This window comes from Carettochelys insculpta, chromosome 22, assembly GCF_033958435.1.
Source record: "Carettochelys insculpta isolate YL-2023 chromosome 22, ASM3395843v1, whole genome shotgun sequence".
Lineage (NCBI taxonomy): Eukaryota > Metazoa > Chordata > Testudines > Carettochelyidae > Carettochelys > Carettochelys insculpta.
In genome coordinates, this window is record NC_134158.1 from 12,145,293 (window position 1) to 12,170,082 (window position 24,790).

At 66.7% G+C, this 24,790-nt stretch overlaps 3 protein-coding genes across 9 annotated transcripts; 2 read left to right on the forward strand and 1 right to left on the reverse strand.

The window, feature by feature from the left end:
* Positions 1–163: 163 nt before the first annotated feature.
* On the reverse strand, positions 164–2,883 carry TMEM187 (transmembrane protein 187). The gene has a single exon (XM_075016875.1). The coding sequence runs from the start codon at positions 1,122–1,124 to the stop codon at positions 327–329; it is 798 nt and encodes a 265-aa protein (XP_074872976.1). The 5' UTR covers positions 1,125–2,883; the 3' UTR covers positions 164–326.
* Positions 2,884–3,103: 220 nt separating this feature from the next.
* HCFC1 (host cell factor C1) lies at positions 3,104–18,975 on the forward strand. 6 transcript variants are annotated; one of them, XM_075016869.1, is made up of 27 exons: positions 3,104–3,341; positions 4,544–4,771; positions 6,066–6,214; positions 6,824–6,984; positions 7,218–7,426; positions 7,945–8,029; positions 8,101–8,207; positions 8,550–8,729; positions 8,831–9,187; positions 9,298–9,458; positions 9,537–9,734; positions 10,705–10,929; positions 11,051–11,155; positions 11,249–11,468; positions 11,616–11,758; positions 11,840–11,978; positions 12,072–12,292; positions 12,446–15,179; positions 15,249–15,394; positions 15,726–16,116; positions 16,351–16,668; positions 16,746–16,864; positions 16,947–17,084; positions 17,164–17,349; positions 17,571–17,868; positions 17,953–18,016; positions 18,367–18,975. In XM_075016869.1, exons 2-27 carry the CDS (start codon positions 4,561–4,563, stop codon positions 18,404–18,406), a joined length of 7,305 nt encoding a protein of 2,434 aa, XP_074872970.1. In that variant the 5' UTR covers positions 3,104–3,341; positions 4,544–4,560; the 3' UTR covers positions 18,407–18,975. The 6 variants fall into 6 exon arrangements, with proteins under 6 accessions (XP_074872970.1, XP_074872968.1, XP_074872966.1 ...); XM_075016867.1 differs by lacking the exon at positions 3,104–3,341 and adding an exon at positions 3,463–3,640 and having other exon boundaries at positions 6,799–6,984; XM_075016865.1 differs by lacking the exon at positions 3,104–3,341 and adding an exon at positions 3,964–4,284 and having other exon boundaries at positions 6,799–6,984.
* A 178-nt stretch (positions 18,976–19,153) lies between these two features.
* RENBP (renin binding protein) lies at positions 19,154–23,652 on the forward strand. Of its 2 annotated transcripts, XM_075016289.1 has the most exons (10): positions 19,154–19,303; positions 20,000–20,075; positions 20,487–20,562; positions 20,826–20,998; positions 21,253–21,468; positions 21,652–21,733; positions 22,108–22,283; positions 22,655–22,786; positions 23,319–23,406; positions 23,522–23,652. In XM_075016289.1, the coding sequence occupies exons 1-10, from the start codon at positions 19,200–19,202 to the stop codon at positions 23,590–23,592; spliced, it is 1,194 nt and encodes a 397-aa protein (XP_074872390.1). In that variant the 5' UTR covers positions 19,154–19,199; the 3' UTR covers positions 23,593–23,652. The 2 variants fall into 2 exon arrangements, with proteins under 2 accessions (XP_074872390.1, XP_074872391.1); XM_075016290.1 differs by lacking the exon at positions 21,253–21,468.
* Positions 23,653–24,790: the final 1,138 nt, after the last annotated feature.

Here is a 24,790-nt window from a genome sequence, read left to right on the forward strand (position 1 = left end):
TTTTTTGCCTCAGTTGTTTGGGGGGGGGGGGGGGACGAAGCGGCTGGAGGGGGTGGCATTGATAGGGAACCCCTCACCCACACCTGAGATGCAGCTTGTTGAGTAGACCCCTGTACTGCTGCCTGCAGCATGGCACCCTCCAGCCCAGACTGCCCAGGAATTGCAGTCCTGGGCCCTGCTCCCCACAGCAGCACCACACACCCCTCTTTAAGACATGCAGAAAGCACTACCTTTATTGTGCTGGCCTGGCCCCAGGAGCAGGGAAGGCAGCGTGGTGCCTGGGGCAAGAGGCTGCAGGGCAGCTCCTCCGCAGAGGGGCTGGTGCCTCAGGGTGCAGGGTGGCTCCTCCCCAGGCGGACGGCAAACAAGAAGGCGCAGTGGAACTGCAGCACGTCGCACACCTTGGACCAGAAGTGGCCGCTGAGTCTCTGGAACGGGGCCCACTGGGCCAGCCAGGTATCTCCCAGCTTCAGCACCACAAAGCCCAGACAGGCGCTGAAGCCAGCTGCTGCCATCCATGCTGAGCTCATGTCCCCCAGATGCAACTGTGCCCGCAAGGCTGCTGCTGCCACACCTGCCACATGTGCTGCTAGGACCAGTTCAAAGCCATGGGCATGGACCAGTGCCAGGCTGTAGCTGAGTAGTGAGGCCCCCATTACCAGCGCCGCATAGCCAGGCTGCCAGCCTTGGGCCAGGGAGTGGCACCAGACTCCAGCCCAGGCAAAGATGGGCAAGGTGACCCACTGGTCCAGCACCGCTGCCCGCGGGTGCTGGCTCCAGAGCCGGGCCCACTGGAGCGGGCCATAGCCCAGCGCCATCAGGGCAAAGACGGCCTGTAGGTAGCGGCTCCAGCCATAGCCATCCTGCGGGAACCAGTGCCAGCCCAGCACCACATAGCCCAGATTGACCAACGAGTTGCAGGGCATGGACAGCACCGAGGGCAGCCAGGGCACAGGGGGCTCAGCATAGTGGCTGTATCCCACCTCCACAGCCACACTGTCCAGGACACCTGTGGCCACCACAGCCAGGCACAGGATACTGGCCCCGGCCACATGCAGCAGTGCCACACAGTCGTCAGGCCTGGCATCCCCCAGCGTCTGCCCACATCTCCGGCACCACCCCATGAACTCCAGGGCAAGGCAGTGCAGCCATTGGTGGAGCTGACAGCACCGCCCATGGCTGGCTTAACCCCCGCAGTGCTAAAACTCTGCCTGCAGCCCTGGCCTGTAGACCCAATCCCAGGTGCAGCCTCAGCCAGCCCACTCCAGGCTTCTCCTTCCTCACCCCGGCTCTACTAGTGCACCTGACTCCCAACCCACACCCCCACTAGCCCAGCTCTGCTCCCCCAGCCCTGCCAGTGCCTCTCACTCCCACTGGCAGCCCCTGCTTAATGCAGCCCTGGGCTCCCCTGCTGGTGCCCCTCACTCCTGACTCACAGCTCCTGGGTTCCCACTAATGCTCTGGCTGGGCTAGTTTCCCAACAATCTGGGCCTGGGCTTCTAGAGTACTATGGGGAAGTTCTCCTTACCAAAGACCACTGACTTGTTCCCATGGGACCCAGCTAAGCCCCTCTGTCACATATGTCCCTGTTGCTCATGAGGCAACCAGCCATCTCTAACCTTTCACCATCCTCTGGGGGTGGGGCACATATAGAGGGAGCAGGTGGTGGTGCTGGAGGGGCATGTGTGGTCAACTGGTGGGGCCAGGGGATGAGTCAGTGGGAGTGTGGGCTGCTGGGGCCAGGGGGGAGGAGGTGCTGCAGCAGCAGGGCAGGCTGGTGGGTGGTTAATCAGCAGGAGAGTGGTCTAGTGGGGTTGGTGCTGGGGTATCCTGTCCCTGGACCCGTTTACCTCGGATTGGGGCAGCCTGCTGTGCTGGTCAGCTAAGAAATCCAGCCAGCACTATTTCTCCCCTTCACCAGCTGGGCACCACTTTGTGGGAGTGGTGAGAGCCCTGTTGGGGCTGCTGTGGGCTTGGCACTGAGATGTACTATTGTCAACCCCAGATATTCACAAATAACGAGGCAGGCACAGACAAAGCCCTTGAAAAATGTTAAAAGGAATCGACTTGCGGGTCTGTGACTTGCCGTCCATTCTCAACTGGGAGTGCTCATCAGCAGCCCACGGGCTGGAAACCAGCCTTGTCCTTGAAAGCGACAGCAGGACCCATCCCACATCCATGTGGTTGCAGGACCTGTGGCTCTACAGGTAATTGCCAAGTGACTTCCAACAAATCCCAAGAGACAGCCGCACTGGGTGCGGTGCGGTGCGGTGCGGTGCGAGCTCAGCGGCTGTCTGAGCACAGCAGAGAGCTTGGCATGAGCCTGAGGCTGTGCTGACGCTGCTTGGTGTGAATATCTGTGTTGGTTCAGCTGCCGTGTCAGCGCGGCGGCGGGAGCCCGGAGGTTGTCCAGACGCGGTGGGAAGCTTGGCAGAAATGTTGGCGCGGCCGTGGCCGAGGCCCGAGCCCAGCAGCTACGTGGGAAAGGCAGAAAGAAGCCATCTTGGCACTGAGATGCGTGTGCCCGCAGCACAGCAGCCTCCGTAGTGGTTAGATGGGCGTGTCAGAAGCTCAGGGGCCATCTTGTCACAGCGCCAAGCCAGGCAGGACCCCGACAGCCACCTTGGAGCGATCCCTGAGGGCGTCCAGTGTCCCCGCGCCAGGCGCGCTGGGCAGCCCGGCGCCGGCTCCAACGCAAGCCTGCCGCTGGCCCACCGCCTCCGGGTGCCATCGGCCCCCCGCGCCGCGAGGCGAGTTCTGAGGTGAAGGGGCTCGCACCAGGCACGAAGGACGCAGCGGCGCGGGGAACAGGCGGACAACATCCGGGTACCCCAACAACCGTTAGCGCGGGGCAAGGGCACTGGAGACAGAGTGCGCATGCGCACAGAATAACGGTACTGCACAGCGGCGGGACGCGGGCGAGGAGGGCCGGAACACGCATGCGCATTAGAGACACTAGGCGGTGCAAACGTCACGTGCAAGCGCACTTGACCAAAGAGCGGCAAGGAAAGCATGTTGCGCATGCGTGAAAGAGATCATCGCATCCGGGTCGTGAATTCGCCGCCATCTTTCGACGGGTGTGGATGAGAAGGGTCCAAAATGGCGGCTCCCAGGGGGTTGGCATCCTCAGCGTGCTCGCGCTGCGCGTAGAGCTCTCACCCCACCCGCGGCGGCCGGCGTCCGCGGCGCGTGGCGCCCGGGTGCTTGTCTAGGTGCCCGACGCACTCGGTCGTGTGGCAGCGGCAGCCGGGCTCGGAGGCTGTCACCGCCAGGGCGCCATCTTGAACCACGGCCGTGTCCGCGCTCTTAGGCGGCCATTTTGGGGAGCAGCTCACATCCGGGTAAGTAGCAGTAGGTTATGGGAGGGGTAGCACATCCGGGCACCGTGGGTGGGACTAGGGCGGCATCTTGTACCTCACGAAGGAGAGACATCCGGGCATTGCGGCCTGGCGCCATCTTGGAGACTCCACGGGCCGAGGGCTGAGCAAGCCGCCATCTTGCGTTCCCTGTCTCAGTCGGCTACATCCGGGCATTGGGCGGGCGCCATCTTGGGGTAGCGGCCTCCTCGGCCTTCGGAAGATGCCATTTTGAGCCTATGACGCAAGCGGCGGCGTATGCGGAGCCTGCTGCGGATGCCATGGTAACGGGGGAGGGGCAGGGACGCAGCCTGTCTTCCATAGGGCGGCTGCGCAGCGCACTCTCGAGCCCCCGGGGGCGGGACAAGATGGCAGCGCCCCCGGGAGGGCGGGGCGTAAGCATCCCGGCCCGCCCCGGACTCAGTGGCGCCGCGCGGACGGAGGCCCGCGTGTCACTGGCCGGGGGCAGGGGGAGACGCCAGGCAAGATGGCGGCGCTCTGGGGACGCCCCGCCCCTCAAGCGGGGGTAGCCGCCTGAGGGTCTGAAGGGGACAGCACTGACGTCAGGCGGGGGTGGCCTGCCTGGTGGGGGGCGCGGGCGGGGCTTGCTGCGGTGAGCTCAGCTCCGGGGTCCCAGCGTCCAGCCTTCCCGCCCAGGCGGGGAGTGGAGCCCGGGCCGAGTGGCCAGCTTGCGGCGCGGGAAGGTGGGGCTACCCCCGCGCAATATGGCGGCGCCCTGCGAGCCCGCCCCAAGATGGCGGCGCCCAGGGGGAGGAGTCCGTACGGCGCGCCCCGCCCCGCCCCCGCCGCGGCCCAGCCTGGAGGAGGAAGGAAGAGCGGCTCTCCTCACACAGCAGGCGCAAGATGGCGGCTCCCAGGGCGGCGTGAAGGCGCCTGGCGTCCAGCAGCCGCCCCCCCGCCCCATCTGGTGCCGTACAGCGGGGCCGCGCGTGCGGGACGGCGGCCGGGCGGGGCCAACGCGGGCGGCGCGCGTGGGGCCCGGGCCGGGTGGGGGGAGGCGACGGCTCCTTCCCCGCGGCCGCCATTTTCCCCCGGCGGCACAAGATGGCGGCTCCCAGTGCCGGGCGCCCGCGGGGGGAGGGGCGGCGCGGGGTGGGGGGAGGGGCGGCGCGGGGCGGGGGGAGGGGCGGTAACCCCGGGCCCCCACTAACTGCCCCCCCCTGCAGGACAGCGGCTGGGGGCCATGGCGGCGGCCCTGCCCGCGGCGCCCGGCGGGGGCTCCCCGGCGCCCGGCCCCGCGCTGCTGCAGCCGCGCTGGAAGCGGGTGGTGGGCTGGTCGGGCCCCGTGCCCCGGCCCCGCCACGGGCACCGCGCCGTGGCCATCAAGGAGCTCATCGTCGTCTTCGGGGGCGGCAACGAGGGCATCGTGGATGAGCTGCACGTCTACAACACAGGTGGGGTGCGGGGCGCCCGCCGCTGTCAGCGGGTGGGCACGGCTGCGCCTGTGGCAGCTGGCAGGTCGGGGCCCCTCCGGAGCGGGGACTCGCTCCCGCCCCGCCCCCCTCCCCTCCGGAGCGGGGCCTCCCTACTGCCCCGCCCCCCTCCCCTGCAGAGCGGGGACCCCCCCGCCCCTCCCATCTCCCCCGCAGAACTGGGACCCCCCCACCCCTCCAGAGCGGGGAGCCCCGCCCCGCCGGCTCCCCGCCACTCAGCCATCCAAGTCTGACTTGGAAGCCAAGCCAGCTCCCGCCTATTTCAACTTTCCCATTTGGCCCGGGTGGCCGCAGCTTTAACCTTGTCCCGATCAGGCCAGGAGGGAGCCTGGCCACAGGCTGGGGAGTTGTGAGGGCGATTGCACACCCAGGGAGAGTGGGGAGTGTCACCCTCACATGGGCAGGGGGCACAAAGTGCCGCGGGGGTTCCCCAGTACTCAGCAAGGCGCAGCAGGCAGTGGTCAGCAGTCACTCACTGGGGTATTTGCCTTGGGGGTGTATTGGGAGATCTGCCGCTTCCTCTGACTCTGCATCAGTTGCTGTGTTTGGTTGTATGGAACCCAGCATTTCCTACCTGCTCTCTAACCCCCTAAGAGAAGGAGAGAACCTGGACATCAGGGCCCCCAGAGCAAGCCCAGGAGTCCTGGCTCACCGTCCCCACTGCTGTAACCTAGCAGCCCCCACTCCTCTCTGAGCCGGAAGAGAACCCAGGAGTCCAACCATGACCCCCCACCTTGGAGCTGTTGTGGGGTTGTCTCAGGAAGGTGGTGCCAGCTGGCTCTTTGGCCCACAGCCCAAGTCGGGGAAGCAGAGGGTTTTGGATAGCACTGGGAAGCTGCTCTGCTGGGAGCGGAGTGAGGGCCATTGGTTAGGGCAGGTGGTTGCACCTAGGAACTGGATTTCCTGGGCTCTTTATTGCTGGCTGCGTGGCCAGCCCTTCCCTGCTCTGGGATCCAAGGGTGCTGACAACCTATTCTGGCTTTTTGGGGCAGGGGCAACCTCTCCACGGTGGGCTGGTCGTGCCTGGTACCCCCCTGGGAGTCTCCCGGAGCCCCGGGTGTGGGAATGTGTGGTGAGCTCCTGGGCTCTCTGGAGCCATGGGGAGCCGCTGCCCCCTAGTGGTGAGGTGTGGGGCTGCAGCCCCTTTCCCTGCTGGTACTTGCCCTGCCCCTTCTGGGGGTGCTGCTGGTTGGGGGGTGCTTTGCAAGCTGGCACTGTCTCCTGCCCAGACTCTCCCTTCCCTCCCCACTTCCAGCTACCAACCAGTGGTTCATCCCAGCCGTGCGGGGAGACATCCCCCCTGGCTGTGCTGCCTACGGCTTCGTGTGCGACGGCACCCGCCTGCTGGTCTTTGGCGGCATGGTTGAGTACGGCAAGTACAGCAGCGACCTGTATGAGCTGCAGGTAAGGCTGCCACTGGCTGAGTGCATGGGGTGGGGTTCTGGGAGGCAGGACTCCGGGGTTCTCACCTGCCTCGTGAGGGCTGGGGGGGAGGCAGGACTCCGGGGTTCTTGCCTGGCTCTTGAGGGGTGGGGGGGGGGTGGGGCAGGACTCTGGAGTTCTTGCCTGGCTCATGGTGGGGGGGCGGGGAGAGCCAGGACTCTAGGGTTCTCGCCTGGCTCATGGCAGGCAGGGGACGAGCCTAGGACTCCGGGGTTCTCGCCTGACTTGTGAGAGGTGGGGTGGGGAGCCAGGACTCCGGGGTTCTCACCTGGCTTGTGGCAGGTGCTGGGTGGGGGAGAACCAGGACTCCAGGGTCTTGCCTGGGTTGGGGGGAGCCAGGAATCTGGGGCTTTTTGCCTGGCTCGTGACAAATATGGGAGCTGGTGGGAGCCAGGTTTCCAGGGTTCGCTCCCAGCCGTGGGGTGGGAGTGGGGCTGGTGGGTCAGAGGAGGTGTGATCCTGTACTCTTGGGTTCTTCTCAGCACTGGGGGGCAGGGGAGGGCCTCTGGGCTTACTGCCATGTGTTGGCTGGGCTGATGGAGAAGGGGTGCATTGCAACGGCCCCCGCAGGCCAGCCGCTGGGAGTGGAAGAGATTGAAGGCCAAGACACCCAAGAATGGGCCGCCCCCCTGCCCCCGGCTCGGCCACAGCTTCTCCCTGGTGGGCAACAAGTGCTACCTGTTTGGGGGACTGGCGAACGACAGTGAGGACCCCAAGAACAACATTCCCAGGTGAGTGCTTGTCCCAGGCACTGCACTTTCTGCTTGCCAGATGTAGTGTCTTCTCCAGCCTAGGGGATGGGGAGAGTTAGCACCTCCTCCAGCCAGGGTGTCTGCCAGCTGGTGGGGGTGGAGTGGGGCACAGAGCGAGGCTCCTCTCTGACAGTGGGAAGTGGAGGGCGGACCGTGAGGGGCTTGTGGGTACTTGGGATGGAGGAGCTGCGATGATCCTGTGCTCCCTGTAGGTATCTGAACGACCTGTACATCTTGGAGCTGCGACCAGGCTCTGGCGTGGTGGCCTGGGACATCCCCATCACGTATGGGGTACTTCCCCCGCCCCGCGAGTCCCACACCGCTGTGGTGTACACCGAGAGGGACAACAAGAAATCCAAACTCATCATCTATGGAGGCATGAGCGGCTGCCGCCTTGGTGACCTCTGGACGCTGGACATTGGTATCCCAGCCAGGACTTCTGGGTTCCCTCCCAGGGGAGGGGGGACTGGCAGTGGGGAGAGCCCCTCCCTGCAGGCCCTGGCACAGAACTGGTAACCCTGAGCCCTAACTTGAGCCTCCTTGCCCAGATGCCTTATTGTGATCCCTGCCCTGAGCCCCTCCCTGTACCCCAGACCCTCAGCCCTGGGCCCCCCTTCGTCACATGGCAGCACACGTCACTTCTGCACTGCGCGTACCACGCTTCATTCTGCTCTGGACTGTGGAAAAGCAGGGGGCGTGCTGCGCGTGGGTTCTCCCGGGGCGTGCGGGGCTTTCTTCCTGGACCCCTGGGGGCAGGCTGGGGCTCACACCGGGCAGCCAGGATGTACATCTGGGTTTTCTCACAGTGAGGGTGGAGTCGCATCAGAAAGCAGAGACACCAGAGACTTGGTTTCTCTGCTGGTGGAGGGGGGGTGCCGCACCCGAGAGCAGGGCACCAGCCAGCGCGGAGTCTCAGGGTGTCCGTTTTTGTGCCCTCAGAGACTCTGACATGGAACAAGCCGACCCTCAGTGGCGTGGCACCCCTCCCCCGCAGCCTGCACTCTGCAACCACCATCGGCAACAAGTAAGCCCCTGTCCCCTGAGTGCCCTGACCACCCCTCCTGTGGTGCACCTCTAACTCCCTCCTCCCCCCAGGATGTATGTCTTCGGGGGCTGGGTGCCTCTTGTCATGGATGATGTCAAAGTGGCCACACATGAGAAAGAATGGAAGTGCACCAACACGCTGGCCTGTCTCAACCTGGGTGAGTACCCTGCACCGCCCCGCTGGCCTGCCTCAGCCTGGGGAAGGGAACCCTGCCCCCCATGCTCCCTTCCCCTGCACCGCCCCGCTGGCCTGCCTCAGCCTGGGGAAGGGAACCCTGCCCCCCATGCTCCCCTCCCCTGCACCGCCCCGCTGGCCTGCCTCAGCCTGGGGAAGGGAACCCTGCCCCCCATGCTCCCCTCCCCTGCACCGCCCCGCTGGCCTGCCTCAGCCTGGGGAAGGGAACCCTGTGACCCCCTCCAGGCCCCAGGCAGGGATCCCCTGGGAGCCCCTGACTCCCCCCTGTGATGCTCCTGCTGGGACACTGCCCCCTTCCCCACAGACTCAATGGCCTGGGAGCCTATTGTTATGGACACACTGGAAGACAACATTCCCCGTGCCCGGGCGGGGCATTGTGCCGTGTCCATCAATACTCGCCTCTATATCTGGAGCGGGCGCGATGGCTATCGCAAGGCCTGGAACAACCAGGTGTGCTGCAAGGATCTCTGGTACCTGGAGACGGGTGAGTGTCTGGGCGGTGAGGTGGGGCGGGGGAAGAAGGAACAGAAGGGTGGGTCAGGTGCACTTGGGGTTGCCTGCACTAACCCCGTTCTCTTCCCTCAGAGAAGCCCCCGGCACCCTCGCGGGTGCAGCTGGTGCGGGCCAACACCAACTCGCTGGAAGTGAGCTGGGGCTCGGTGCCCACAGCCGACACCTACCTGCTGCAGCTGCAGAAGTACGACATCCCAGCGGCTGCCTCGCCGGCTCCTGCTCCTGTGCCCTCCGTGCCTGTCAACCCTCCCAAGAGCCCTGCACCTGCTGCAGCCGCACCCGCCCCGCCTGCCAGTCAGCCTATGGCGCAGATGGGCATCACCTTGCTGCCCCAGGCCGCTGCCCCCACACCCACCACCACCACCATCCAGCTGCTGCCCTCTGTCCCTGGCACGCCCGTGCCTGTGGCTAGCACTGCCCGCACGCAGGGTGAGTGGGGCTTGGGGTCGGGGGGATTGCTCTGGACAGCTGCTGAGCTGTACAGAACTGAACATGCCCACTTGGGGACACCCTTCTCTCACACTGCCCTTGCCCAGCAGGTGTTCCAGCTGTGCTGAAGGTGACAGGCCCCCAGGCGCCCCCAGGGCCTCCCCTGGTGACTGTGCGCTCGGCTGGCCAGGCAGGCAAAGCCCCGGTGACAGTGACCTCACTACCAGCTGGTGTGCGCATGGTGGTGCCCACGCAGAGTGCCCAGGGCACGGTAAGTACCTTTGGGCAGAGGCATGTCCCGCCTCGCCCCACTCCTGGGGCCCTCCTGACCACTGCCCTCTGCCCCCAGGTAATCGGCAGCAGCCCCCAGATGAGTGGCATGGCCGCCCTTGCAGCTGCTGCTGCCGCCACACAGAAGATCCCTCCGTCCTCTGCGCCCACCGTGCTGAGTGTGCCAGCTGGCGCCACCATTGTCAAGACTGTGGCTGTGTCCCCGGGTACTGCCACACTTCCCACCACTGTCAAGGTGGCCTCCTCCCCTGTCATGGTAAGGGCCAGCCGGAGCCCAGGAGAGACCCTGGCCTCTGGGCTCCTGGTCACCTGTTGTAATTCGATGCATCCCTCCTCCTTGCAGAGACCCCAGGTGTCTGGGCTCCCAGCTGGGCAGGGAACGCAAGTGTCCAAGCTCCCAGTCCCCCCCAACTCTTCCTAGAGTCCTTGGAGGGGGAACCCCGGCATCTGGGCTCCCAGCCCCCACAGCTCTCTACCCAGAGCCGGGGAGCGTCATATGGCAGGGGCTTTGGCACAGTGAAAAGAACTGCTTCAAACCGGGTCGGTTGCTTCACACCGTGCTAACTTACGGCCCAGGTTGGGCTTCTTTCCTTCTCACTCAAGCAAGTCCAGGAGACTGACCTTTTCTCATCGGGGGCCATGTGGCGATTTTTTTTATGTGGCCCGGGGCCCATCATAAAATAGCCCCAAACCGCCACCCCACCCCACCCCCAGGCTTAACTTACCTCACACAGGAGCTCCACTGGCTGCCGCTGCTGCCTCTTGCGTGGCTCTCCTCAGCCCTCCATGTTCAGTGTGGGCAGCTCACTGACTTGCCATGCTGAGATAATGGGAATCCATTCAGTTGGTTTAGTGGCAGGGTTCCTCCCGCCACCTTGTTGGCCATTACATCAGTTAGAGTTCCTCTATTTCAGCATGGCAGGGCAGGGAGCTGGAGCAGCAGCATCTGGCATCACAAATGGCTCTTCAAAGAGCAGCAGGCTTAACCGTTCGCCCCCCTCCAGCTTTTGAAATGATGCTGCTGCTGTCCCTGTGGGCTGGAGGAAACGGCTTCTACCTGGCATAAGATTTGGTGTCATCGTATATAATACGACAACCAACTACCTAATTTGATTTAAAAATGGAGCAATGTGGCACCAAGGAACCCAGGCCACCCCCCCATTAACTCCCTTCGCAGAGATGGGCAGGGAGCCCTGGTGGCCAACTCGGGCTCCTTTCTCCCCCAGGTGAGTAACCCAGCCACTCGCATGCTGAAGACGGCTGCAGCCCAGGTGGGCACGTCGGTGTCATGCACAACGAGTGCAGCCACGCGGCCCATCATCACCGTGCACAAGTCGGGCACAGTGACTGTGGCGCAGCAGGCCCAAGTTATGACGACTGTGGTGGGCGGCGTTACCAAGACCATCACGCTGGTGAAGAGCCCCATCTCTGTTCCTGGGGGCAGTGCACTGGTAAGTGCCAGAGGCCAGGCTAGGGAGGCTGTGAGCTGAGTCGGGGTACCCAGTGTCCCTCACGGCCCTTGGGGGCACAAGGGCACTGCTGGGGCACAGCTCACTGGCTCTCCCCCTCTAGATCTCTAACCTGGGCAAAGTGATGTCCGTGGTCCAGACTAAGCCAGTGCAGACATCGGCTGTGACTGGCCAGGCGTCCAGTGGCCCCGTCACCCAGATCATCCAGGTGAGTGCTTCCTCCAGGGGTTGGGACCCAGGAGCCCGGAGCGCTGTGCTCCAGTGTGGGCGCCAAGCTGTTAACTCTTCCTTGCTCCCCCAGACGAAGGGCCCCTTGCCTGCAGGCACCATCCTGAAGCTGGTGACTTCGGCGGATGGAAAGCCCACCACCATTATCACCACCACGCAGGCAGGCAGCGCTGGCCCGAAGCCCACCATTCTGGGCATCAGCAGCGTCTCGCCAAGCACCACCAAGGCGGGCACCACCACCATCATCAAAACCATCCCCATGTCAGCCATCATCACCCAGTCCGGGGCCACAGGTAACTGCTGGGGCTGTGGGGCCAGAGGGAGAGAAGGGAGGAGCTGCAGCACCATGGGAGGGGAAGAGGCCTGGTGATGGGGACTATGGGGGGCTCAGGGGCTGGGGCTTCCCCCCAGCTCTGCCTGATGTCCCAGGTTTCCCCCAGGTGTGACCAGCAGTCCTGGAATCAAGTCCCCCATCACTATCTTCACCACCAAGGTTGTGACCTCCGGCACAGGCACCCCTGCCAAGATCATCACAGCTGTGCCCAAGCTGGGCACAGCCCATGGGCAGCCAGGTGTCACACAGGTGAGTGGGAGATTCAGGGGACCTGGGGCCTGTCTGCCACCCCAGCATCACCAGCATTGTCCCCTCTCTCATCCTTGGCAGGTGGTCCTGAAGGGTGCGCCTGGGCAGCCTGGCACCATCCTGCGCACTGTGCCCATGGGCGGCGTACGCCTCGTCACGCCCGTCACTGTCTCTGCTGTCAAGCCCACTGTCACCACACTGGTAGTGAAAGGAACCACGGGTAAGGGGCCGGGGAGAGGGCTGAGGGGGGTCTGGGTCTGGGTCTGGGTCTGGGGCAGAGCCTGCTGAGTACTGACCACCTCTGCGTCCCCAGGAGTCACCACCTTGGGCACCGTGACGGGCACAGTCTCCACCAGCCTGGCAGGTGCAGGGGGTCACAGCACCAATGCCTCACTGGCCACACCCATTACCACGCTAGGCACCATTGCCACGCTCTCCAGCCAGGTGATCAATCCTGCTGCCATCACGGTTTCTGCGTCTCAGAGCACCATGACAGCTGCCGGGGGGCTGGGCACGCCCACCATCACTATGCAGGTAGGGCCTCCTGCCACGCGTGTGTGGGGTGGAGGGGAGGGGTGGTTCCTCTCTGGGGCCTTGGGGGCCTGTGCCCTGCAGAGAGGGGCTGTCATGGGGGGCACAGGGCCCTTCCTGGCTCAGCCCCTCACCCAGCTCGTGTCCTGTCCCCAGCCCGTGTCCCAGCCCACACAGGTCACACTGATCACGACGCCAAGCGGGGTGGATGCCCAGCCAGTGCATGACCTGCCTGTCTCCATCCTGGCCTCGCCCACCACAGAGCAGCCCACAGCCACAGTGACCATCGCTGATGCGGGGCAGGGTGACCCACAGCCAGGTACCGTCACCCTGGTGTGCTCCAACCCACCCTGTGAGACCCACGAGACTGGCACCACAAACACAGCTACTGCCACTGTTGTGGCCAATGTGGGTGGGCTGCCCCAGCCAGTGCACTTTGTTTGTGAGAGCCAGGAGGCTGGGCAGCCTAATGGCAGCCTGGTGCGGGTCTGCTCCAACCCACCATGCGAGACGCACGAGACGGGCACCACCAACACGGCCACCACAGCCACCTCGAGCCTGGGCGCCGGGCGAGTGTGCGGCAACCCCCCGTGTGAGATGCACGAGACGGGCACCACCAACACGGCCACCACGGCCGCGTCGAGCCTGGGCGCCGGGCGAGTGTGCAGCAACCCACCCTGCGAGACGCACGAGACGGGCACCACCAACACGGCCACCACGGCCACGTCGAGCCTGGGCGCCGGGCGAGTGTGCAGCAACCCACCCTGCGAGACGCACGAGACGGGCACCACCAACACGGCCACCACAGCCACGTCAAGCCTGGGCCCTGGGCGAGTGTGCGGCAGCCCCCCGTGCGAGACGCATGAGACGGGCACCACCAACACGGCCACCACAGCCCGGTCACTCATGGGGCGGGGCCAGCCAGATGGTGGCCCAGGAGCTCCGCCCAACCTGATGTACCAAACACAGCACACCTATGCCACTGGCACCACCATGACAGTCAAAGCTGGTGTGTGCGCAGAGCAGCTGTGCCGCGCTGTGATGGCGAATCCCCCCCCAGCAGTGCCTGCCACCAGTGCTCAGCGCCTGGCCTCAGCCGCCCAGCCCTGTGAGACTCCCCAGACTGGCGCCCTGGCCTGGTCGCTCCTGGGCCGAGGCCTGCCCGACGGCAAGGCGAAGGCTGCCGAGAGCCTGCCATGCCCCACCCAGCAGACTTGTGCCACGTGCACGACAATGTCGGCCAAAGCAAATGTGCCCACTGAGCAGCCGAGCAGCGCAAGAAGGGTTGTCCTGGACGGAGTGGCAGGGGAGCAAGGCCACCTCCAACCCCGTTGCAACACAGGTCTGGCCACGTCTAGTGAGGGGCAAGCATACAGCACCCCATCGACTGAGACACATAGGACTGGCACTGCTGCGGCAGCCTGGTCTAGTGTGGGGGCTGGGGAAGCCTCTACTAACCCTCCAAGTGAGACACACGAAACGTGTATCATGAACACAGCCACGTCAAGCCTGGGTGCCAGGCGCGTGAGCACCAACCCCCCGTGCGAGACGCACGAGACGGGCACCACCAACACGGCCACCACAGCCGCGTCGAGCCTGGGCGCCAGGCAAGTGTGCGGCAACCCCCCGTGCGAGACGCACGAGACGGGCACCACCAACACGGCCACCACAGCCACGTCGAGCCTGGGCGCCGGGCGAGTGTGCTCCAACCCCCCGTGCGAGACGCACGAGACGGGCACCACCAACACGGCCACCACAGCCGCGTCGAGCCTGGGCGCCAGGCAAGTGTGCGGCAACCCCCCGTGCGAGACGCACGAGACGGGCACCACCAACACGGCCACCACAGCCACGTCGAGCCTGGGCGCCGGGCGAGTGTGCTCCAACCCCCCGTGCGAGACGCACGAGACGGGCACCACCACCACGGCCACGTCGAGCCTGGGCGCCGGGCGAGTGTGCTCCAACCCCCCGTGCGAGACGCACGAGACGGGCACCACCAACACGGCCACCACAGCCGCGTCGAGCCTGGGCGCCGGGCGAGTGTGCTCCAACCCCCCGTGCGAGACGCACGAGACGGGCACCACCAACACGGCCACCACGGCCACGTCGAGCCTGGGCGCCGGGCGAGTGTGCTCCAACCCCCCGTGCGAGACGCACGAGACGGGTACCACCAACACGGCCACCACGGCCACGTCGAGCCTGGGCGCCGGGCGAGTGTGCTCCAACCCCCCGTGCGAGACGCACGAGACGGGCACCACCAACACGGCCACCACAGCCACGTCGAGCCTGGGCGCCGGGCGAGTGTGCGGCAACCCCCCGTGCGAGACCGGCACTACGAGCACAGCTTCTGCAGCCACATCGAGCCTGGCCACTGGGAGAGTGAGCGCCAGCTTCCCAAGTCAGACGAATGACGCAGATGCGGTTAACGTAGCCACCAGAGCAACACTGAGCACGAGTGCCAGACGCATGTGCACCAATCTGTCAGAGGAGATGGGCCCTGTGAGCACAGCCAGCCTGGGCACCGGGCGAGTGTGCACCAACCCCCCGTGTGAGACGCATGAGACGGGCACCACCAACACAGCCACCACAGCCACGTGTAATGTTGGCACAGGCCAGGCTGAGGGGGCCCAGCACAGCCCTGCCAGCACACCTGGCGAGACACAGCAGACCACAACCACCAGTACCACCATGACGGCCAGCGTGTGTGGAGCTGCGGCTGAGTCATCGTCCTTTTCCACCCCCCAGCCAACTGGGGGGGCAGGGCCCAGCCAGCCCCAGTCGCCGCCCCTGAGCCCAGCCCGCCACATCTGCTCCAACCCCCCTTGCGAGACCCACGAGACAGGCACAACCCACACGGCCACCACTGTGACCTCCAGCATGGGCACCAACCAAGGTGAGCATGGTCCCTGCAGCTCTGGGGGGAGTGGGGCTGCTGAGGTTCTGATCTCTGCTCTCCTTGCAGACCAGACGCCAGGTGCCAATGGGCAGGGACAGCTGGAGGGGGCCCAGGGCGAAGCCCCCAGCAGCCCCAGCAGCATCTCCACTGCGCAGACCCGCGCTGTGACCACCGTGACGCAGTCCACGCCCATGCCGGGACCTGCAGTGCCAGTGAGAACGTGCCTGAGCTACCAGTCCCACTGAGGGTTTGGGGGCAACTGGGGTGCAGGCTGCCCGTGTTAGCACAGGCAGGGACAGTGGGATGCAGGGGGCCAGGCTGCCCGAGCTGGTGAGGCATGGGGGAGCAATGGGGTGCAGGGAGTCAGTGGGGGTTATGGGGAGGTGGTTCTTGGGCTTGTTCCTCTCCTCAGTGCTGCCGCGCTTGGGTTTGGGCCGGGGAGTGGAGTCGGGCTCTCTGCCAAGCCCTGCCTTAGCTGGTACGCTGGCAGGGCTGGGGTGCCTGGTCAGGCACTGGACACTGCGTTACTCCTCCCCTTCGCAGAGTATCTCGTCATTGGCGGAGCCCCCTGCAGCTGAGCCCGCGCCCCACCCTGCTCCGGGCCCTGCCCCGCTCCCAGAGCTGCTGCAGCCAGAGCCCCCTGCCGAGCCAGCGGCGCCTGCAGAGCCCCCGACGCCAGGCGCCCCCGAGGAGAGCCCGGAGCCCCCTGCCGCCTCCCCAGCGCCTGGCCCTGAGGTGGAGCCACTGGCACTGCCACAGGAGCTGATGGCCGAGGGGCAGGCAGGCACCGGCACCCTGATGGTGACAGGGCTGACGCCCGAGGAGCTGGCGGTGACGGCTGCTGCTGAGGCTGCTGCACAGGCTGCTGCCACCGAGGAGGCCCAGGCCCTGGCCATCCAGGCCGTGCTGCAGGCAGCCCAGCAGGCAGTGATGGGTGAGTGCCCTCCCCTGGACCCCGCTCCCTGCTAGCCCCCACCAGCCAGGCCGTGCCCCTTCTGTCTGCAGCCAGTTCCCTGCTGATTGCCTGCCTGTACCCAGTGGGCCCCATTGGCCACCTGCCCTGCTGGGTATGTCTGTGCCTGGCCCGTGGCTCCTGTCCCCAAGTGCCCGCTGTGCTGCAGGTGGCTGGGCATGGGGGACCCTGCCTCACTGAGCGCATCCCTTGCAGGTGCAGGCGAGCCCATGGAGACGGGTGAGGCTGGGCCAGGGCCGGCAGAGCTGGGGGCGCTGGGGGGCGAGGGCCCCGAGGGGCAGCCCACGGCCATCCCCATCGTATTGACGCCACAGGAGCTGGCTGCCCTGGTGCAGCAGCAGCAGCAGCTACAGGAGGCCCAAGGCCAGCCGCCCCACGGCGCTCCCCTGCCCACCGAGGCCCTGGCGCCGGCCGACAGCCTCAATGACCCGGCGGCCGAGAGCAACGGGCTCAGTGAGCTGGGTGGCCCCGTGGGCGGCCCTGTGGCCCTGCTGCCGCCCACATCTGCTGAGGGTGAGTGGCTGGAGGGGGAGCTGGGTCCGTGGCGGGGGGGACTGGCTGCACTTGGTAACCTTGTGCTGTTCTCCCAGGCCTGGCTCCGTCCAACACATTCACGGCCCCCCAGCCGGTGGTGGGGCCCAGCCCAGCCAAGCTGCAGGCGGCTGCCCCCCTCGCTGAGGTGACCAACGGCATCGAGCCTGCCCCCATGGTGAGTGGGGGGGAGGGGAGCTCAGGGACTGGTGGAGGGCCAGGGTGGAGGCTGTATGGGCCTGACCCATCTCTCCCCTTAGAAGCCAGACCCCTCGGCGCAGCCCCAGAAGTTGCTGGTGAAGAAGGAAAACCAGTGGTTTGATGTTGGAGTCATCAAGGGCACCAACATGATGGTGACCCATTACTTTCTGCCCCCCAGTGATGCACCCCCTGGTGATGTGAGTGCCCCCTGCCTGTTTCCTCCCCCGCTGACTGAGTGCCCCCATCCCCCACCTGACCCCTTCTGTCGGCCCCCAGGACGACTCGGGTACAGTTCCTGACTACACCCAGCTGAAGAAGCAAGAACTGCAGCCAGGCACCGCCTACAAGTTCCGCGTGGCTGGGCTGAATGCCTGCGGGCGCGGCCCCTTCTCCGACATCTCTGCCTTCAAGACCTGCCTGCCCGGCTTCCCCGGCGCCCCCTGCGCCATCAAGATCAGCAAGGTGAGTTCCCAGGCTGTCTGCCTGCTGACTAGCCTGCCCCCCAAGCAAGCCCACACCCTCCCCACCCTGGGGCCCCTGCTCGCCGGCCCCTTGCACCCCCTGCTCCCCACCACCCAGGCCCCGCTGTTCTGTCTCTTGCCACTTGCCTGACTGGTGAGCAGATCTCCCAGCCCAGCTTGGGAGTGGGCCTGAGCCAGCTGCGCACCCTGCCTTTCCTGCAGAGCCCCGACGGGGCCCACCTCACGTGGGAGCCGCCCTCGGTGACCTCGGGGAAGATTGTGGAATACTCGGTGTACCTGGCCATCCAGAGTGCCCAGGCAGGTGAGGCCAAGGGTGCGGCACCAGCCCAGCTGGCCTTCATGCGGGTGTACTGTGGGCCCAACCCCTCGTGCCTGGTGCAGTCAGGCAGTCTGTCTAATGCCCACATCGACTACACCACCAAGCCGGCCATCATCTTCCGCATCGCCGCCCGTAATGACAAGGGCTACGGGCCTGCCACCCAGGTGCGGTGGCTGCAAGGTGAGCTGGGTCAGCGGGGTCTGGCTACGGGGGCGTGGGTAGTGGGAATGGCCCTGGGTTGCTAATTCCCGTCTGGTGCTGCAGAGTCCAGTAAGGATGGCGCGACAGCCAAGCCAGCTGGCAAGCGGCCACTCTCCTCTCCTGACATGTGAGTCCCACGGAGGTGGGCAGAAAGCCGCTGGCCCAGCAGCATGGGCCAGGGCTGCTGAGCATCTGCGGGGGGTGGGCAGGTCCCTGTGGCCCTGGTGGGGCAGAGGGCGGGTGCTGGGGCTGTGCCTGTGCCGGTCTTCTTGAGTGGGAGGAGGGGGATGCTGGACCCCACCAGGCAGAGTGGGCCCTGGGGTTGTGCTGGCTGGGGTGTGGGGAAGAGACACGGGGGGCAGAGGGCAGGGGCTGGGTGCACTGGCTCCCCTGGGGCAGGTGTGGGGGGGGGGGGCAGGGCGGGGAGGGAAGGTGCTGGTGCCTGTGCTGAAGTTTCCCTGCTTTTGCACCCTCTAGGAAATCTGCTCCAAAGAAGCCTAAGGCCGATGGGCAGTGAAGGATGCCCCCTGCCCCACAGCTGGCCCCCAGCCCTGCTTGCCAAGGAAAGCACACTTCCGTGGGGCTGGGGGTGGCTGCAGGGGGGCAGGCCCAGGCCCTGTCCTTGGCCTGGATGGGGTTGGGGGTTTTACTGGTTGCAGTTGCTGGAATGAAGTTCTTTGTCCTCACCCTGTGTCCTGGGGGTGGCAGCTGCCCCCCCCCTCCCCTGTACAGAGCCTTGTGTCCCTGTTAGCAACCCTGCTGTAGGGCTCAGCCCCTGGGCTGTCCCAGGGTGTGGCCTCCGGCTTGCCCCCTCTCCCCCCACAGCAGCTCTCCCTCCCCCCACTTTTGTATAAACCATTTTTTTAGGAAAAGAAGAAAAACAGAAAAAATCGCTGGGGGGCCAGGCTGGGCCCCAGAGCTTGTGCCCCGGCTGGGCCTGTGCAGCTGCCCCCCGTCTTTCCAGCTGCTCTCCCCCAGGTGCAAGGGGCAGGCTGCCCCCTCTTTTGTATTATAGTGTATGGGCCGTGCCCGGCCGCGTGCTGTCTGTCCGTTGGTGCGATTTTGAACAATTAAAGACATTTTGGAAGAAAAGCTGGGGGTGCGTGGTGGGGGAGGGGCGCTCTGCAGGCGGGGGTGGGGGGCTCTCTGCACCTGGCTCTGGGTAGGAGGGGGGGGCTCCCCGGGGGGCGGAGGCCGCTGGCCGTGGCGAAGACTGGCCCGGTCCCGTGACGAGCGGAGCCCCGCCCCACCCCGCCCCGCCCGCGGGGCTGTGCCGGACGCCTGGGTTCAGCGGAGGCTGGTGAGGGTGGATGGAGGTGCGGGCGGTGCTGGCGGCCTGGCGGGAGCGGCTGGGCCGGGAGCTGGACGCGGCCATCGACTTCTGGACTCGCCATTCCCACGATCTTGAGCACGGGTGAGGGGGAACCCAGGCGTCCGGGCCGTAACCCCCCACGCCCCCGCCCGCTCCCCGGTAGCGAACCCAGGCGTCCGGGCCGTAACCCCCCATGCCCCCGCCCGCTCCCCGGCATCCGGGCCGTAACCCCCCATGCCCCCGGCAGCGAACCCAGGCGTCCGGGCCGTAACCCCCCATGCCCCCGCCCGCTCCCCGGCAGCGAACCCAGGCGTCCGGGCCGTAACCCCCCACGCCCCCGCCCGCTCCCCGGCAGCGAACCCAGGCGTCCGGGCCGTAACCCCCCATGCCCCCGCCCGCTCCCCGGCATCCGGGCCGTAACCCCCCATGCCCCCGGCAGCGAACCCAGGCGTCCGGGCCGTAACCCCCCATGCCCCCGCCCGCTCCCCGGCAGCGAACCCAGGCGTCCGGGCCGTAACCCCCCACGCCCCCGGTAGCGAACCCAGGCGTCCGGGCCGTAACCCCCCACGCCCCAGCCCGCGAACCCAGGTGTCCGGGCCGTAACTCCCCACGCCCCCGGTAGCGAACCCAGGCGTCCGGGCCGTAACCCCCCACGCCCCCGCCCGCGAACCCAGGCGTCCGGGCCGTAACCCCCCGGCCCGCTCCCCGGCATCCGGGCCGTAACCCCCCACGCCCCCGCCCGCTCCCCGGCAGCGAACCCAGGCGTCCGGGCCGTAACCCCTCCCGCTCTCCCTGCAGCGGGTTCTTCTCCTGCCTGGGCCGGGACGGGGCTCTTTACGACGATGTGAAATACGTCTGGTTGCAGGGCCGGCAGGTGGGGCTGGGCTGTGGGGTGGGGACCTGTTTGGGAATAGGGGGCGGGTACCAGGTTGGGGTCGGGGTAATGAGGGATCTGGGGTCTGAGAGATAAAGGGGGAGGCCAGGTGCCAGGCGGGGGGAGGGCAGGTAACGGTGGGGGCCCGGTGCCAGGCTGGGGAGCACATAAAGGGGGGGGGGGGGGGGGGGCTGGTGCCAGGCTGGGGGGGGGGTGGGTAATGATGGGGACCTGGTGCCAGGTTAGGGAGCAGGTAAAGGGGGGGGGCCTGGTGCCAGGGTGGGGGACAGGTGATGGTGGGGGCCCAGTGCCAAGCTAGGGGGAGGGGGTGGGTAATGATGGGGACCTGGTGCCAGGCTGGGGAGCAGGTAAAGGGGGAGCCTGGTGCCAGGCTCTGGGCCATGCCCCCAGGTGTGGGTCTACGCCCGGCTCTATCGGACGGTGCCCCGCTTCCACCGCCCCGACCTGCTGGAGGCTGCCCGTGCCGGTAAGTCCCGAAGGGTGGGGAGGCAGCTGGGGCAAAGGGGGGCGCTGGAACACGGGCTGCTGTCTGCGGGTGGGGAGGGGTCACATGACTAGCACCATAGCACGGGGGCGGGGGTGGATGTGGAGGGCAACTGGGAGCCCAGGCAGCTGGGCCCTTTCCCCATGAGCTGTGGGTAGCTGGCACCCGGACACCTGTGTCCTTTGCCCTGTGTCCCAAGGGGCTGGGTGGCATGGCCCTTGGACACCTGGGTCCTCTCCTGGCAGGTGGGGAGTTCCTGCTGCGCTGCGCCCGTGTGGGGCCAGGCTCCCCCAAAGTGGCCTTTGCACTGACCCGGGACGGGCGCCCGGCCAAGGTGCAACGAACCATCTATAGCGAGTGCTTCTGCGCTCTGGGCCTGGATGAGCTGGGCCGTGCGGCCGGGGAGCCCCGCTACCGGGTGAGTGGCCCCCCCCCTCCCCTGCCGGCTGCCAGGGGAAAGCAATGTGGCGCGGGGGAGGGGCTGGCAGCGGTACCCGGACACCTGGGTTCTCTGCTGGGGGGCTGGCGCTACAGGGACACCTGGGTTCTCTGCTGGGGGGGGAGGGGCGCTGGCGAGGGTACCCGTACACCTGGGTTCTCTGCTGGGGGGGGGAGGGGCGCTGGCGAGGGTATCCGTACACCTGGGTTCTGATTGTGCGGGTCCCCTGGCAGCGGGAGGCACAGGCCCTGCTAGAGGCTGTCGTGCGCTGGGTGCGGGAGGACCCAACAGAGCTGGGGTGCCCGGTGCTGGCCGGCACGACACCCCATGAGCCGCTGGCTGTGCCCATGATGCTGCTTTGCGTGGCTGAGCAGCTGGGAGATGGTGCCAAGGGGCAGCTGGGCGAGCTGGAGGCATGGTGCACCCGCCGCCTGCTCAGCCATCTGCAGGTAAGGGGGCCGAACTCCCATCCTGTGCCCCGTACCCTCCCTGTGCCCCCCCAGCCCGCTGACACCTGCTCAGCTCCCTGCAGGCACAGGAGCTGGACTCCACCCACCCCCCCCGACTGCCCTCAGGGCCCCCCAGCTCACTGATCCCTGCCGTGGGCACACACCGCAATCTCTGCCCTGCAGAGGGACGGCAGCGCCGTGCTCGAGAATGTCTCGCCTGATGGGATGGAGCTGCCAGGCTGCCTGGGGAGACAGCAGAACCCCGGTGAGCTCAGAGCGGGGAGCTGGGACACCTGGGTCCTGTCCCTGGCTTGGGGGTGGGGGGGCAGGGAGCTGGGACACCTGGGTCCTGTCCCCGAGTGGGGGGCAGGGAGCTGGGACACTTGGGGCCTGTCCCCGGCTTGGGGTGGGGGGCAGGGAGCTGGGACACCTGGGTTCGGTCACTGGCATGGGGTACGGGGGGAGAGGGAGCTGGGACACCTGGGTCCTGTCACTGCTCAGGGTGGGGGGAGGCGGGGAGCTGGGACACTTGGGGCCTGTCCCCGGATGGGGGCGGGGAGCTGGGACACCTGGGTCCTGTCCCCGGATGGGGGTGGGGAGCTGGGACACCTGGGTCCTGTGGCTGACTCCCGCCCTCAGGCCATGCGATTGAGGCGGGCTGGTTCCTGCTGCGCTACGCCCAGCGCCAGGGCGACTTGGCACTCGCTGCCAGGGCCATCGAGGGCTTCATGGTGCAGCCCTTCCGGGCGGGCTGGGACCCTGAGCACGGCGGGCTCTTCTCCTTCCAGGACGTGGAGGGGCTCTGCCCCCCGCAGGTAGGGGCGGCCAGCCCTGCCCCCCAACCCTTCCACTGAGCTCCACGAACCCTGCTCAGCCCAGCCCCCTTATCCCCCTCAGCCTTGCCCAGCACCCCCCGCCTGGTCCTGCCCTGCGCCTCGTACTCCTCCCCCTGAGCCCCATTCCCCATGCTCTCAGCCCGGCCCTGCCCAGCCCCCTAGTCCCCCTCAGCCCTGCCCAGCACCCCCCGCCTGGTCCTGCCTTGCCCCTCGTACTCCTCCCCCTGAGCCCCATTCCCCATGCTCGCAGCCCGGCCCTGCCCCTCTCACCATGACCCCCCCCCCAGCATCATCCTGTCCCCTGGCTTGGCCACACCCTGCCCCTTGGCTGACCAGCTGCCCCCCCCCAGCTGGAGTGGAGCATGAAGCTGTGGTGGCCACATGCAGAGGCCATGGTGGCCTTTCTCATGGCCTACGCTCACAGCCGCCAGCCCAGCTTGCTGCACCTCTTCCTCCAGGTGGCTGAATACACCTTCCAGCGGGTGAGTGTTGGGAGCAGGCTCGGACACCTGGGTTCTCGGTGGAGGGAGGATGGAGGAAGAGGGGAAGCCCAGCCGCCTGGGGTCCCTGCCATCTCTGTTAGCTGTGGCCAGTCACAAACAGAGCAGGAGGAGAGCAGATTGGAGGGGCCTGACTGTGGGGGGGGGGGGGGGGGGGGGGGGGCGGGAGGTTGTCCCCCAGCCTGCACCCTCTGCTGATGTACCCTGGGAGCCACCAGCCCCCTGCTCAGCCCCGGCTGTGGTGTGTGACCCAGCCCCTGCTTGGAGCGGCACATGCTGCCCTGGATGGTGACCTGCCAGGCACGCTGGCTGTCCAGGGGCTTGTGGGCTGCTCGCTGGCAGGACAGCCCAGCAAACCTGGCTTGGGCCCCCTGCTCCTGTCACCTCCAGGGCCTGGCTGTGGGGTGCCAGGGCTGGGGGGGGGGGCCTACTTGGCTGGTACTCCCCATAGATCTGTCCTACTGCCCTGCCTGGGGGGGGGCTGTACCCCCCAATGGCTCTGTCCTGCCTACAGTTCCGGGACCCAGAGCACGGCGAGTGGTTCGGATACCTGGCGCGGGACGGCTCGGTGGCCCTCACCATCAAGGGTGGCCCCTTCAAAGGTACATGGGGGGCCACCCTACCCCGGGGCCGGGTGCCCACCAGGCTCTCTCCAGCTGCTTCCCCCCACCCCGGGCCAGGCACCTGCCACGCTCTGACCTGCTGCTTCCTTCATAGGATGCTTCCATGTGCCCCGGGCCTTGTACCTGTGCGAAGAGATCCTGGAGCGCCTGCTGCAGGAGCTCTAGAATGGTCACCCCATTTGTGTCCGTCAGGGGCTTGGAGCCAATAAAGGAAACATCCCCCTCTGTGGCTGGCAGTCCTGCCACCCCACCCAGGGCTCCCACCTGGGACATGGCCCCTCAAGAGGAGGTGGCTCCCTGCCCCTCCGCCCCCCCCCCCCCCCCCGCCAACACCACACCAGGTGGGGCTGGGAACCCTTCCCCAGCCAGCCCTGCAGCTGGTGCATGTTCCCTGGGAGCAAAGGCTGGGACTGTGGGGGGGGGGGGGGGGCGGTGCCCCACTGGCAGCCTGGAATACCCCACCCCTCCAGTGGCAAGGCTGAAGCCACATCTCCAGGCCTGACCCCATGCAGCAGGGTGTGGGTCATGGAGCGCTGCGTCTAGGGGCACAGGGGCTGCTGCAGCTCAGGGTCGCCCCCCTCTGCAGACAGGTGTGACTCATGCCACACATGCGAGCGAAGGGCTAGTAGGCACCAGGATGGTACGGACTTGCCAGTCCATTCACGGTTGCACCTGTGTCGGGGGGGAGGGGATCTAAACAGGTATGGGGACCCTGCCTGGCATCTAATGCACACCCAGCCAGGCACTGCCCCCGCCCCCCTAGGTCACAGCCAGCAGACCAGCCCCCACCCCCAGCACAGGGTGTTTTGAGGGGGGCTGTCATGGGTGCCTGTCCTGGCACTGGCCCCATTCGGGCTCACTGCTCCCCGCTCCTGCTGGTCCTGCCCCTCCCTGCACGCTGGGGTCACAGCCCTGCTTGCCTCGCGGCGATGGGCGGGTAGCACACCCCATTGAGAACGTGGTGAGCTGGTCTCTAGGCACAGAGCGGTCCCACAACACAAAGCCACAGCCGTGGGGCCCGCCTGAAGCCCTTTGTTAGCCTGTGCAGGGCTCTAGCTCTGCTGCCCGGGTTTTACTGGTAATAAGGTACAAGGCGAGCTGCAATTCTAGCGTGCACCCGATTACTAGGGTAACGCCCCCCCCCACCCCGTGTGCCCATGAGCACTAGCTGTGGGGGGCAAAGGGCATCTGCCCAGGGCAGCTTGTGCGCCAACCCCTCTGCTCGGTGCCACGGGGGGCTTGTGCTCCAAGAAGCAGTGGCAGGGCTGCCCCTCTGGCACTGAGCACTGCCCTTAGGGCAGCAGGTGAGAAAGCAGTTCCTGGGTGGGGGGAGATCAGCTGGGACAGGCAAGGGGTGCACCTC